The 15,560-nt window shown below is 42.9% G+C and overlaps 1 protein-coding gene across 1 annotated transcript in view; it reads right to left on the bottom strand.

Moving 5' to 3' along the window:
- USH2A (usherin) overlaps window positions 1-15,560 on the bottom strand; it is a 455,954-nt gene that overhangs the window by 334,512 nt on the left and 105,882 nt on the right. Inside the window, exon 21 of the mRNA XM_088666687.1 lies at window positions 12,934-13,164. Within this exon, the coding sequence (XP_088522813.1) occupies window positions 12,934-13,164 (231 nt within the window). The remainder of the gene's footprint in view (window positions 1-12,933; window positions 13,165-15,560) is intronic.

The raw sequence follows: 15,560 nt of genomic DNA, 5'->3' as shown, positions 1-15,560 counted from the left end.
TAATTTCTTTGGGGAATCCCAGCCTTAAGAACACCGACATGAGGGCTTTTGCTACAGTCTTGGAATCAATGTCCTTTAGAGGTATTGCTTCTGGATAGCGCGTAGCATAATCCACGAGGCATAAAATAAATTTATTCCCCCTTTTTGTAACTCTGGAGATAGGCCCGAGGATGTCCACTCCTACTCTGGAAAAGGGCTCAGTAATTACAGGAATAGACTGTAACAAGCCTCGCGTTTTGTCCGCTCTTTTGCCTGCTTTTTGGCAGATCACACAGGACTTGCAATACTCTTTGATGTCTTTGCCCATACCAGGCCAGTAAAATCTTGCTTGGATTCTATCACTAGTCTTTCTAATGCCTAGATGCGCTGCTGAGGGTGCGTCGTGTGCCATTTGTAGCACTTGCAACCGGTAAGCTCTTGGCAACACTAACTGTTTCTTCCTTTCCCAAACAGCAGCAGTTTTCCTCCTCCTAGAAATTCTATACAGTCTTCCCTCAATGGTGGTAAATAAGCAGGGGTTCTCCACAGTTACTTCTGCAGTAGGACTTTGTGCTTTACCCCACAGCTCTTTTATAGTTTCATCCTCTTTTTGATCACTCAAGAATTGGGCACCGTGCTCCTGGACCACTGGCACGCTAATCAACCCTTCATCCTCACCAGGCTCTATGGGTGACTCTATAACTGCAGGAGGATTACTCTCAGTGACTTGAGACTGTGACCTAGTTATCACTTGAATACGGTGCTTCTGACTAGCTAGGTCATTCCCTATTAAAAAGGGTACCTCCAATTCATTTAGGATTCCTACTCTCCACTTGCCACAAAATCCTTTGTAGGTAATATCAACTTCAGCTAATGGTACTTCAAAATGTGGGCCCCATATGCCTTTTAAACTATAGGTCTGACCCTTGAGGTACTGCTCCTTTGGAACAAATTGTGATTTGACAAGTGAGACTTCTGCTCCTGTGTCCCTCAAACCTAAACAAGACTGACCATTTAATTCAATTGGCTCCATGTAATCTTGGTTGCACTCCTGCTCAGCCCTCCAGACCTGCAAGACCTTAGAAGTAGTCTCAGCTGCACTGTCTGCTTTCTCTGAGCCTTCTGTCTGAGGCGAGCTATTTTCCTGTGACTGCGTTATCAGTTTTATTTGTTTAGCTGCAGTAGGTGTAGTTTGCGACTTAACCAGCAGGGGGCACCTGGCACGTACATGGCCCTCACGATTACAGAAAAAACAAGTGATTTTCTTAGACCCTGTCTTGTCAGAAACTGATTCCCTGACAGGAAAATTTTCTTGCCTGTCTTTATTTTCTCTGTTTCTCCATGGATTACCCTTCTGTGAGTGTTTTGGGAATGCTATTTCATTGAAATCTCCTTGTAGTTCATCTAAGACCTCGGCAACCTCTGCCACAGTTTTCAGTTTTTTATCCCTCAAGAACCAACGTAAATTGCTAGGGATTTGCTTAAAAAATTGTTCTAAACAAATTAATTGTTTTAACTCATCAAAGTTCTTCACTCCACTCCCTTGAATCCATCTGTCAAGTAATTTATCTAAGCGGCTAGCTAGTTGGGCATAAGTCTCTTTATGTTCCTTTTTTGCCTCACGAAAAGCCTTTCTGCTTTGTTCAGCCGTGAGCCCACATCGAACCCTGACCCTTTGCTTAAACACTTGGTAACATGACAGCTCTTCTTCCCTCAGGTCAGCATAAATTTCACTTAGTATCCCACAAATTTGAGGTCTTAAATAAAGCATCCAGTTCTCCTCAGGTATTTGAAATTCCACACAAACGCGTTCGAAGGTAAATAGAAACGATTCGACATTATCGTCTTTTCCAAATTTGGGGAACCTTTTTAAATTAATTGCGATACTATCATTATTAACTGGGCTACTAGTTAATTCTGATCGCAAACGTATCTCTTCAAGCTTCATTCTGTCCTGTTCTAATTGAACCCTTAACCTCTCGGACTGCATTCTCTCCTCAGCTTCAATTCTAGCTTTTTCTCTCTCACTTTCAGCTTCAATCCTAGCTTTTTCTCTCTCACTTTCAGATGCTATCTTTTCCCTCTCAACTTCAATTCGGGCCATCTCAATTCGTAGTTTCATCAGTTCTACCTCAGAACCTGGGCTTCCCTCAGCCCCTTCCGTTCTTTCATCTCCTTTTGCCTCTCTGGGTTTTCTTACGTGAGTCATTTTCCTCACAGGAAAATCCTGACAGACTCAAACCAAACTAGGCGCGTGAGCTTTGAATTTCGATCACGACGCTGCCACCAAAAATGTGACGACCCGTGTCCCACTCTCTCTTACTATCACTGCGACACAGGAATCCAGAGGGGAAAACACCCACCCTCTGGTCCTGCCGCCTCAAAAATAAACCCCTTTTACTAATGGGTTTCTAAGTAAGGAGAGCCTTCCAGCCTGCGTGACCTGGTACCTTAAGAAACTCTAGGCTGTCCCCCAGGAATAACCTCTTGCCTCCAGTAAAGGGTCTCCCTCAGTTGGATTTCCCCACTGTAAAAGTTTGCCCTATGCACTCTGGCAACTTCTTGGCACCTCAGGTTACCCTTCTAAGCCTCCTCCATGTAACTTCAGGACACAAACTGCCACCTCCCTGCCTGAGGTGAGTTTTGCCCTCTCTTGAGCCACCACGGTTGTGAGTCCTGGTACCTCGCTGGAAAAATAAAGACGGACCTCTTTTTGGCAAAAACAGAGATGAAGTTTTATTGTGTTAAAAACATAAGTGTTTCTTTAACGTGTCATTTATTAATTAGCTTTGTTCCAGTTGTACAAAATAAACTCAGTCAAACATTTAACTAAAGTTTTCCTAGCCTCTTCACTGTCTTCATACAAGCCACCACATAACACCACACCACATCACCCTCCTCCCTCTCCCTCCTAACTGACCAAACCGACTCTCCCTCCTTTTTTAAAACCGGGCACAGTCCCGCCCCCATCAGAGTTCTATGCCAGTCAGGCTGGAGGTGGGTTAACTCTTTGCCAGCCGGGCAGGAATAAACATTTTAAAAGTGCTTCAATTTGTCACAGATGGCAAGCCAAACTGCGCCTGGGTCAAGCCTTCAGGGCTGGGGCATTAGCGGCACCTCCACCCCCCACCAAGGAGAGGCGAGAGGCTCCACTGGGATGGGAAGGGAGAGAGGCAGGTGGGAGGAGGACAGCAGCATTCTCTGGGGCTGGGGTTCCAGCAAGGAGCCCTGGCAGCTGAAGCATGGTGGTGGGCAGGTTGGTCTAGCTAGTACACTGGGAGATAGAGGCAGTGGGTGAGGAGTCTGTTGGAGATGACCTCCACTGACCCTCTGTGTGGACTCTGTGTGCCCTCCCCCCGCTTAGAGCAGAGCTCCACGGGACGGGGGACACAACACTTGCCCCACCTCCACCACTGGCAACCCACAATTCTGCATCCAGCTCATGGAGTGATGGCCTCTGCTGGATCCAAATGCACTTTCAAAAATATAAAGAGTCATTCCATTTGAAGAACAGCAGGTATGCTTTGGGAAGCATAACCCAAGCATAGTGCACCTGCCCTGATTCTAGAGGACCTGAAGGGAAACTCATAAAGCAGCTGCATTTCTAGATCCAGTACTTCAAAAGTATTTCTCTGAAGGGCAGGTGGCCAGATGAGCCGAGGGCAAGATGAGAGACCATGACTGCATTTTACATGGCCTTCACACTTCCAGACTGCTTCTGGCCCACAGGCTCCTCCCCTCTCTCCAGTTATTTGGTGCTGGAAATTGCTGAGGGGCATATCAAAAACCTTTCACCTCTTCCCAGTGCCAAATTAGCTGGGCAGTGAGAATGGGGGAGGTATATGATAAGAGTACACCTTCCCCACAGCCCAGCTAATACACCACTGGGAACAACTGCAGAAGACACCTATCTGCACATGCTTCATAGGTTCCTATGGTCAACCATCAGGAAGAAGGTGGAGACAAAGAAGGCATTTTGAATCTGCCAGTGCCCATGGGCTGAGTTAAGAGTTGTGAGGGTGAGTGGGGAGCATAGCTGCCAAGTTATCCCCCCTTTTAAGGGATTTTCCCTTATGCTGAATAGGCTTCCTCACGAGAAAAGGGAAAACTTGGCAGCTATGGTGGGGAGGAGAGAAGCTCAAACCCTCCTACTGTAGGCTCTGGCCCAGCTCACAGCCAGTATGTGACCCCTAATGGCATGCAGCCCCCAGGCTCAAAAGTTGTCCACCCTGAATGACTTCACCACATATTTTCAAGAATGGCTCAAAAATTCACCACTTAGTCAATAAACAATTATTCAACTATATTACCGGTATATTGTTGTGCACATGACTACCTTGTTGATGTCTTTTTTGTGTTCTGTTTTGATTGGTGTAAGTGCTACACATTATTTTACATAATTCTGTTTTTAAAAGTTGAAATTGCTGTGCCCTGGTGGCTAATCAACTCTCTCTTTCTCCATTTCAGTGCCTGGTCATTTCTCTGTAATTTTGCACATTTTAAAAAAACAGGGAATAGTAATACTATAGCGGTGAGCCTGGAGGATAGTGATAGTTGGTGATTACTAGATCAAAGACTTTGGTTAGATCAATACAGAAGGCCCCTCAACATCGATTACTATCCAGTGCTATAAAATCTAACTGCTTACCTTGTGAGATGAGCAAGTGGAATGAACAGGCCAAAGTCGGTACATAATTATTTAAATTAAAAGCATATCTGCTTTTAGCCAATGAACTAACCTTCTCTTATTCCACATGGTAGTAATTAACCAGCCTAAAGAGATATGTTCACATGCCAATAAAGGGCTTTCCATCAGCAATTTTTTAAAAAATCAAGCTTTCTTGATTACAAGCTCCTCCATTTATGTTCTCTATTAAATTTAAAATATGACATCTCTTTGATCCAAATGAACAGACCACACCAATTGCAAGCCATCCCTGTTTAGAAATACATAAAAGAACTTAATGATTTTACTATCTTCCCAGTCTCTTTTTAAAGGTAAAGTCTACCTTTAAAATAAAATGCTGATAGAACAAGTGTTGCAGTTTAATAAATTAAACGCCTGCCCTGAATTTTATTGCCTATACTTCTTCATTCTAGTAGTTATGCTAACACTAGCATTCTGAATTTAGTTATTTGCTTTGCATCAATATATAAGGTTACAATAAATTTGTCAGTTTACATTAAGGATCAAGAGGTCACATCACATAAATTCCTCCTGAGCACATCAAAAAAAGAACATGAGTAATGTGGAAAAAATGGAAGACTAATATAGAAATAAACATGATCCCATGTCATTCAAGATGCCAATATACTCAGGAGATTGTTATATCTAGGAGGCTAGTTGCTTCAAACTATTTTTTTATCATTACTGTACAGTTTGAGAACAGTATAGTAAAGGAAAGTAAAACAAATACAGTGCTGCCTTTCGTTCCGCGAGTCAATTCGTTTTGCGTAAAATTCGTCTTGCGGATCACGGTTTCCCATAGGAATGCATTGAAATTTCTTTTTTTGCCCATAGGAACACATTAATTAAATTTCAATGCATTCCTATGGGAAACCGCGATTCGCAAGATGAATTTTTTGCAAAACGAATTCGTCTTGCGAGTCACCCAGGGCATTCGTCTTGCGAGGTACCACTGTAGCTCTAAGATCCTTAAAGGCTATAATTGAACTGAAATTTTGCCAATTTGGAGGTATTTCCTCATCTCAGCTTCTGAGGTGTTTCAACGCAAGGCAAAAAGAAAAGTTGGCTAGATAAATTCCGGGGGGGGGGGTCCTGCACATCTCTAGCTTGCTGTTGGATTTTGCCCAAAAAGGAAATTCGAAACTTGTAGGAGATTGTCTTTTGGGAAAATTGCTAATGATTTTTGCATAGCCAAAAGAGCTTCAATGAAATGTGTGACATCTCTTGGAGTGGGGAGGGGGCGTAACCATGGAAAAATAAAGTGCATTTACATTTTCCTCAACCAAAGTAGTGTGCCTCTGTTCATCTAGGAGATAATTGTTTAAACATGTGAATGTTTGGCTTTACAAGCTTATATTATATTATGTTTTTCCCACACACAAATCTGTATAGTATAATATTGCAACAGCTAAATCCTGACTGATAGTTTTGCCAAAAATACCATTGTTCAGTCTATGATCTGATTGATTTTAGGCCATAAGTACTTTAAGCTAATAAGGACAGAAAAAATTAATCCTCTCCTCTCCACCCCCCCTTTAACATTGGCAATCACTCAATTGATAAGGCTCATCATAGTTAGACAAGATATTAATTTGATCTTTCTGAAAGATCAATTAGGGGATGAAACATGCCTTGATAATATTCATAGGAACGTTTCCTGGTGATATTCATGACAGACAATTGGAATCAATGAATGTCTTCCCTTCCTTGTTTGTTCAATACACCACTTGTTAGTTCCATCATGACTGTCCTCTGCAAAAACCACAAGCCGAGAACAAGAAAACCGCAGCTCATGAGTAGTGTGGAAAGCAGGCAGTCCTTCAGAAAGTCAAAGTATTGGAGTATGGTATTGTACAGTTAAATCCTATGCATGTCTACTCAAAAGTAAGCCCCACCAGTATAGGACTGCCAAGAAAGATAGTGATGGACAGAACTGTCAATTTCAGTTCTCCGTTTTGCAATCTTATGCTCAGTCTGCCACATTTCCACATCAGATTGTTTATTTAAAACGCCTCGTGAAAATTCATCAACATTTAAATGCACATTTTCCTAATATACATACAGTGGGCGCTCGGGTTGTGAACGTGATCCAGAAATGCTTGCACTGATGGGATGATCTCCTTAGCGCTACACTGAATACAATCACCCCCCCCCTTTCCCAAATGCCTTCTACTATAGCATTGCTTTGGGGCATTGTGGGAAAATAAAATGTCAGAACCCAGCTACCTGGCAGTGCTTGGAGACAAGCCCAGAGGAAGGGAAGCCAGAGGGCACTTTGCCCGGGGCCTCCTGAAACCTAGACACAACCCTGTTGTTATCTATTCCATTCTCATATTCGGAATTTCAAGATGTAGCTGCTGAATGTTGATCAGCTTGGACAGTTATGTACTTTGGCAATGGATTCTTTAGGATAGATTTTTAGAACAGTTTTTTAGTGCTTGGAACACCTTGTATATCAGGCCTACCAAAAGGTACATGAAAAAATTCATTCTTAAGTGGAGGCCTTTGAGATTTTGTACAAAGGCATAAATAAATCTGTATTTTTCAATGAAAAGGATATATAGGAAAATCAAATGTTTGATGCAGACTTTTTTTCAAAGTTTCGATAACTTAATAATAATAATAATAATAATAATAATAATAATAGTCCTGTTTCAGAAGAAGAAGAAAATACAACTGCAGTAATGCTGCCCGGCTAGGGTCAGCTCCGCATATTTGTAGCGTTAAGTCCCTGTCGTGCACATTAGAAAATGTCTTAAGATGTTTTTGTTCACAAAGCAGCACAATTCACTTTGTTGTGCTGGATCACTCTTGTTTAAAGTGTTTCCAGCTCCCCTCTCACCCTATCTTTAGGCTTCTTGGGATTAGGAAGGAGGAAGAAAGGAAATGTCTTGTTCAAGAAGGAACTGTGAGTTCATTTTAAGTGCAAGGCCATAGTCCAAGCAAAAAAGGTTCTGAGAGAAATGAAGAGAGGGCTAAATTCTTTCTTTTCTGAGACCAGCTAATACTTCATAGTGGGACATGTCACTGTCAATAATGATAAAATGAAGGGAAAGGAAGCATGGTTCAGAATGCCCTTTGCAGAGATGGGAGACTGACCCACAGTTATGCCATGATTCATATATTTGCTTAGTTTAGGCAGGTTTTATTAAATTGCCTTATACTGAGCCAGAGATTTTCTAAGGCAGGGATGAGGAACCTGTGGCCTTGCAGCTGTTGTTGGATTATAACTCCTATCAACCCTACTAGCAGGGGCTGATGGGAGCTCAGCTGAAATCCAGCAACATCTGGAGGGGCACAAGTTTCTGGTAGTGGGTGCGCCCTTCCCCATTTCTCAAATTTGCCCCACCCTAACTGAGTGCTCACTGGAAGGACAGATCCTGAAGCTGAGGCTCCAATACTTTGGCCACCTTGTGAGAAGAGAAGACTCCCTGGAAAAGACCTTGATGTTGAGAAAGACTGAGGGCACTAGGGAGAAGGGGACGACAGAGGACGAGATGGTTGGACAGTGTTCTCGAAGCTAGCAACATGCAGGCCCTTGCAGAGCCAGGCAGAGGCCCGGGCCAGGTAGATAATGTGGCCCCCCTCCCCCCCCTGGGGATCACTGAAGTCTTATAAATAAGTAAGTATATAAATAATTTTTACAAAAGTTATGCTGACAAATAAGTTATGCTGACTATATTTGGGGGGGGAGGGGGGGAATGAATGAATTCCTATGCACCACAAATAACCCAGAGATGCATTTTCAATAAAACCACACATGTACTCATATACAGTGGCACCTCGACTTCTGAAGGTTTCGACTTACGAAGTCGGCAAACCCGGAAGTATTTTCACTGCACGCAGAAGCGGAGTGCGCGGTCTGCGCAAAGCGCAAAATCGCGCTTCACGCATGCGCAAAATGGACGCTTCGACATCCAAAGGTTTCAACTTACGAAGAGCGCCGCGGAACGGATCGCCTTTGTAAGTCGAGGTACCACTGTATTAAAAAAAAAACCTAGGCAGGCCCCACAAATAACGCAGAGATGCATTTTAAATAAAAGGATACATTCTACCCTTGTAAAAACAAGCTGATTCCCAGATCATCCACAGGCCGGATTTAGAAGGCGATCGGGCCGGATCCGGACCCCGGGCCTTAGTTTGCCTACCCATGATCTAGAACAGGCATCCCCAAACTTTGGCCCTCCAGATGTTTTGGACTACAATTCCCAACTTCCCTGACCACTGGTCCTGTTAGCTAGGGATCATGGGAGTTGTAGGCCAAAACATCTGGAGGGCCGCAGTTTGGAGATGCCTGATCTGGGGATGCCCTGGCTTGTGATACCATTTGCATTGCCAGATCCTAGCAGCTTGCTCTTTGAGATTTCAACCTGGAAGTGAGTTTCCTGAGCTTTCTGAGGCCTTGCCGCCTTCCGAAGCCAAGCCCCAACCTCTGCCAGGCTTGCGGAGGCTCCGCGATGGGCCTGTAGGCCGCAATCGGCCTCCAAAGCCTTGCAGCCTCCCAGAGGCAAGCCTCAACCTCCCCCAGACCTGCGGAGGCTCCGCAATGGGCCTGTAGGCCGCGATCGACCTCTGAAGCCTTGCAGCCTCCCAGAGGCAAGCCCTGACTTCCACCTGACCTGCGGAGGCTCCGCGATGGGCCTGTAGGGCGCGATCGGCCTCCGAAGCCTTGCAGCCTCCCAGAGGCAAGCCCCAACCTCCCCCGGGCCTGCAGAGGCTCTGCAATCGGCCTACAGGCCATGGGAGGCCTCCAAGGCCTTCACAACTGCCCGGAGCCAGCCCCCAGCACCCTCAGGATGCCCAGCAGGTCGCATCCCAGGCCCAGAATTAGGTAAGAAACACTTACCTAGTGAAGACCAAGAGCAGTATAGCTGCTAAGAAAACAAAGATGAGCTTGGGCCGAAAAGCCCTTCATGAACCTTTGCCCCACCCCCAGCTATAGAAAGATGGGTGGCAACCAGCCAGGTAAGCCCACCTACCCTGTGTTGGTGTGGTGGTGGAAATTTTTGGGATTCTGCAAGGGATTTTGGGATTTGTTTACATGAGTCTGCCTTGTGCCTTTGTTTATGTGAGTCTGCCCTGTGCCTTTGTCTCTGGGGTTCAGGAGCTAATCAAGAAAGGAAGCTGCGGTACAAAAGGCTGAGATAAGAAAAGTGAGCCTGACTGAGGCCCCCTTTGGAATCGGAGGCCCGGGCCAAATGGCCCATATGGCCCACCCTCTGTTTGGGCCTGGCAACATGAGTCTGACCAAACTGCCGAAGGAGTGCCTGGCGTACTCTGGTCCATGGGGTCACAAAGAGTCGGACATGACTAAACAACTAAACAACAACAACAACTTTCAGACATAATGTATTAAGGTCTTTGCTTCCACTATAATGGAGTTTTCTACCACATTGTTCCCCCAAACCATTTTTCCTGGAGTCTTCCCTACACCAAGCCACACCATTGTTAGCCTCTACCTAGCAACTGCTCTCTGGGATTCAAACAGGTGGTTTTTTTTTTTAGCTCTGCTGCCTAAGATACTTCTTTTAATTCCCAGCACCTGGGGTTAAGGTATCTTATGGTTGCAAGGCAGATGTACTACCACTAACTTATCATTCTTCCCAGTTAAGGAGAAACATTTGCACGATGACTTCATCCGAGGAGCAGCAGAAAATGAATGCTTCTAAGGGTTGCAAAATATTGTTAATTACTTATAAGAACAGCTTAGGAAAGAATTTAAGTTAATGTAAATTTTTGTAAGTTAAGTTAGGTTTAGGCAGAAAGCTGTCTACTCTCCTTTCCTTACTCTGAGTTACTCAGTGGCAGGGGGTGCTCAGAGGGGTGAGGAGGGGATATAATGGAACCTTGGAAATGCTGTGCCCCACAGGTTCCTCTTGTGGCAGGAGGGGGTCTGTGGGAGGGCAGCATGGAAAAGGAGGAGGGTTGAGTTAATATTATAAGAAAAGGATTTTAAACTGAAATAGAAAACCCGCCATAAATTTTAGATTTTGTTTAAGGAAAACCAGGAGGAAGACTATCGAGGAAGTCACAAGTATAAGGTTAAGGTAATAAGAATTGGGGAGTTAAAATTCTCCCCTATTATGTTTGTATTTGTCAATGTATACTTATGAATGAGCTGGGGGAAACCAATCCTCAGAGCTCCTCCACTCCTGTCCTTTCAGTGGCAGGGGGGGGAAGAGGGGGGAGGAGGGAAGGGGGAGGCTAAACCCAACTTACAATGGACCCCTTTGGTTCTCAAAGCACACGGGCTTCACTGGTGGCAGAGGTGAACCAGTGGGTGGAGGGAAAACGAAGGGACAGTGTTATATTGTATGTATGTTTGTGTAGTTTGTTTAGTTTAGTTTTGTTTGTTTAGTTTTGTTTGTAAAATTAATAAAAATTATTTTTTAAAATATATATATATATTGTTAATTACACAACTATAATAATTCTTGGGCCTTGAATGGAACAGCCATATATAGGGATGTATGGACATGCCTCACGCCGCTCCAGACTTTCATCTGGTATTTTCTGTACCCCTGCAATTGGCTTATTTTGCACAAGTCTTTTTTAAATATTTTGTCACCTGCTAGTTCTGAAATACAGTGGTACCTCCGGTTGCAGAGGGGATCCGTTCCGGAGCTTCAGTCGGATCCCAAGGTTTCCGCAACTGGAGGGACCGCTTCTGCGCATGCGTGCGTGGTGGCAGACCGCTTCTGAGCATGTGCGCGGAGCGGTAGAGCACTTCTGAGCATGTGTGCGCAGCTAAACACTTCTGAGTTTGCTGCTTTCACAACCCGAAGTTTACGTTACCCAAGGGTAATGTAAGCCAAGGTGCTACTGTATTTTTAAATATCATAGTGCACAAAAGATGCAAACATCTCAGCCATCAACAGATATTTACAAATCAGTCACCTTCTCTGTGTGTTGCTTTCCAAAGTTAATGTTAGTCTTTTGCAACAAACACAAAATAGAGTTTTGTGGCACCTTAAAGACAATGTTAATGAAGTGGGGTCTGTTTGTTTGTTTTCATGAATGTCATGATCCCCTGCTGCCTCTACTACTCTGGGTAAACATGTCACAGGTTGGCATCGTGCATTTTACTTAATGCATAAGGAGGGATAGATAAAGTCAACAGGTTTTTTTTAAAAAAAAGACTACTGTACCTCTTTCCATGCAAAAAGAACAATAATGAAGGGTACATTCCTTCGGTTTTTAAATTTCCGCAGTAGGAAGAAGATTAAGGCTGCAATCCCAATCCTAACCCCATCATCTGAGAGTAAATTCCATTGAACTCAATGGGACTTACTTCTGAGTAAACATGGTTAGGACTGCAGCCATAGGCTGCTTTCTAACAACAAAACAACTTGCATAAACCAACAAACAAGTATGAAATTTCACTCCCCACCCCCTCAAGTTTCCTTTTCTATTTTTCAACTGAGCCTCCATTGATTGAGCATACTCAATTTTTTCTGGGCTTTTAGTAAACTTGGGCAATTTAATAAATCTTTTGTATTCAATATCACGAGGTTTACCTCTAATCATGCTGATTCCTCCGCTTTTATTATTACATTATTTATTATCTGGCCTGGTGATTAGGGTATTGGGACAATTCAGGGGTAAACCAAAGGTCGTTAATAATAACAACCAGTTGCTGCTCCTATTGGGAGGGGAAGCTTTAATTACTGATTTCCTCACATTATTATTTTTCTTTTTTAAATAATGCTCTTTTGCTATTCATAGCACTGTTTGCCATTTTTAAGAAGAGGAGAAATGAGGGAAAGCCTATAGAAGTCTTGCAACTAGTAGAAAGAGAAACTAGCTCACTGGGGCAATTTGGAGTGTTTGTTCAAAGGAAAAATCAAAAGCTGCACACCACAAGCTAGCCTAAATAATATAATCATACATTTAGAAATGACCTGCCATCATTAATTTCCCCAGACTTAATCAACAGGGAGCAATGAGGTCTCAAGAAGCACAAGATGACTCAGAAAACAACAGAATGAAAAGAGTTAACAATAACATCATGTGGAAGTGCTCTAAAAACAAATGATTTTTTTAAAAAGAGCAATTCCTGAGAAATGGGCTAGTGTAAAGACACCCTAACTATCCCATTGTACTAGTTACAGGTAGGTAGCCTTGTTGGTCTGCCGTAGTCAAAACAAAACGCTATAAAAAAAATCCTTCCAGTAGCATCTTAGAGACCAACTAAGTTTGTTATCCCATTGTAGTCTAAACAAAAACCAAAGCTTTTACACTGCATGTTATCACTACAATCTCCTTACCTGTAAAATATGTGTTGGCAGGCAGAGTAGAACTTGGAAATTTATAATACCCATTTCCTGGAAAACGGATTCCTTTCATTACAGTTACACTTGATGTTGCTAAAGATGCATCCATTCTCTCCAGCTGATAGATTGGAGGAGGTCCATTAAGTTCTTCAGGTTCCTTCCAACTTATCTTTATTACTGTGCTGTTTACTCCTTCAGCGTAAGGGGCAATTAGCTGTCTTGGAGCTATTTATATAAAAAGAAAAAAAAGAAAAGATGCATCTGTCCAGTTAAGGTTATCAAAACAATACTGGTTTTCAGAATAAACCTGGGAGTTCTACAGGTATAATATATCGTCCCCTAGGAAAGCACTATCAATTACAATTGCAAACAACATTTGACCTGTGTGCTATTGCAATCATACAGTACTGTACAGATAATTCTTGATTTAGTAAAAAAAATCTGAATGGCAGCCCTCCCATGACTTGTAAATAAGCATTTGGGAAGGAGTGTGTTTTTCAACAGGTTTGAGGCTTGGTTCGTTGCACTCTCTGACATCACAACTCAACTCAGTGTTCTGCAATAGCGCAGCAGAAGACAGCACCAGGAAACCAGGAACGAACATGTCAGTGGTACAGTACTGGCTTTTTTTCACCTTAACTACTGACTGAAAATAATTTTATCTCAGCATCATAAAAATAATAAGACAGACCTTAAGGCACAAATTCAACTAATTCTTGTGAACAAGGGCAGCCAGCTATCTCTCCAGAGTGAATCAAATGTATCAGGAATAGGAAATAGGGCTCTCTTTGATAGGAGGAATTTTGTGTGATCTTTTACCACAATAGAGAAGGTGCCTGTCTGATTACAGCGGGAGGGAGTTCCAAAGGTTATGTACTGCTAAGGTCCGATTCTACCATTGTGTGGAATGGCTCTCCTGGTAGGATGGTATCTGCAGGATGCTTTTTCCCACAGAACACACCAATCAACTGGGTATATAGGGAGTGAGATGATCGTATCCATATCCTGGTCCCAAGCTGTATGCAACTTGGTACACTAACACCAGCACTTTCAACCTAGCTCAGTGGAAATTGGCAGCCACTGCAATTCTTTCATATGATGGCTGCCCCCCCCCCCACCGTGAGCAGTTGAGCCGATGCATTTTGCTTTAGTGCAATTGTTTGGTATGCAGTCTTTTGTAGCTTGTTGCGGTTTGCTGGCCTGGAAAACTGGTCACTGCTATGCTATGTGGTTAACTTCGGTGCAGCAATTTCCTCAAGATACATATCTTTAACTGTTGCACACCAGCCCAATCTTGTTGCAGTGCTAGATTCCAATGATTCCAGGCACTTAGCCAGGGTATGGTTTCCTTCGGAATGAGGGACAGCAGAGAGTGTGATGTTTTTATGATCTTCCATGGCTTATTTGCACATATTTACAGCCTGAGCTTCCAGCTTCTACCTCACACACACCAACTCTCAACTCTGGCCTTTGTCTTTCTAACTACCAGCAAGTTGAGGAAGTGGGCCCCACCCATTTGCAATCTGGCACAGAGTTGATTCCTTTGTAACCCTAATGGCCCATATTTAGGTGGCCATTACCACAATTCCAGGAATTTAATCCATTCTGGATCCAGGAATTAGAGGGAAGGGGCTCAGGCATACAATCTACCCACAAAACAACAACAACACTCCATAGCAATACTTTTATCCACTCTGTACCCCAAGCAATCATTACTTTGCAAACCTGTAATGTTTTTACATGAGGAGAGTCCTAAACTATGTCGTATATATCAAAGGCAGAGTTTTCGGTGATTATAGGGCACGAACTTCATTTGGAGAACAATCTGGATTAAAATATGCATCTTGCAAATTACTTCAGCTAGCTAAGAGTTTGTTCCAAAGCGCTTCATTTATAACAAATTAATAACATATCCTTGAAGCTTCTTGCATACAAAACCATCATTTTCTCACATTAACCTGTAGTATGTTGCTATTACTTTTTCTACAAGATGATAAAATATTACTTTTGGCAGAGGGAATGATGGGAGACAAAAACCCACCAACCGTGCTATGAATTGTAAATTCTTGCTTGGACATCATTTATGACTTCACAATCTAATTAGTATCATACTGCTATGTTCGAAATTTACTGTGTTGAAATTGAAGTAGTGCAGTGTGAGGTCACAAGCTTCCCCGCATAAGTAGCGCAGAGCGCTAATGAAATGCAGTATTAATGCACAGGTTTCAAAAGAAAACATGGCTTTACAATTGGAACTTCACCTTTGGAGCAAATCAGTCTGTGTCAGCATTTTAAATGCGAGTGCCAAGGTTGAGTCCTCTAGTTCAGCTTAGAGTTGCTAAAGCAAAAAGGCTAAAATTCATTATTTCTAAAATGAATACATACAGCCAACCTTTCTTTACAACAACAACAACCACATCTCCCTTAAACAATCATCCTTTAATAAATAGGAGTTGCCTGCACTGTAATTATAACATCTTTGCTACCCAAATTTGAAGCTTTTATGGGGCTTGTGCAATTAACTACTTAAATGCATTGTAACACTTGCTTCTCTGACAGGAAAGTATTGATTTTTTAATCATTTTCAAGTCTACTCTAGCACAAATAAATGTACTACAGTT

Source organism: Zootoca vivipara, chromosome 3 (assembly GCF_965207765.1).
Source record: "Zootoca vivipara chromosome 3, rZooViv2.hap1.1, whole genome shotgun sequence".
Lineage (NCBI taxonomy): Eukaryota > Metazoa > Chordata > Lepidosauria > Squamata > Lacertidae > Zootoca > Zootoca vivipara.
This window is presented reverse-complemented; position numbering and strand designations above follow the sequence as displayed.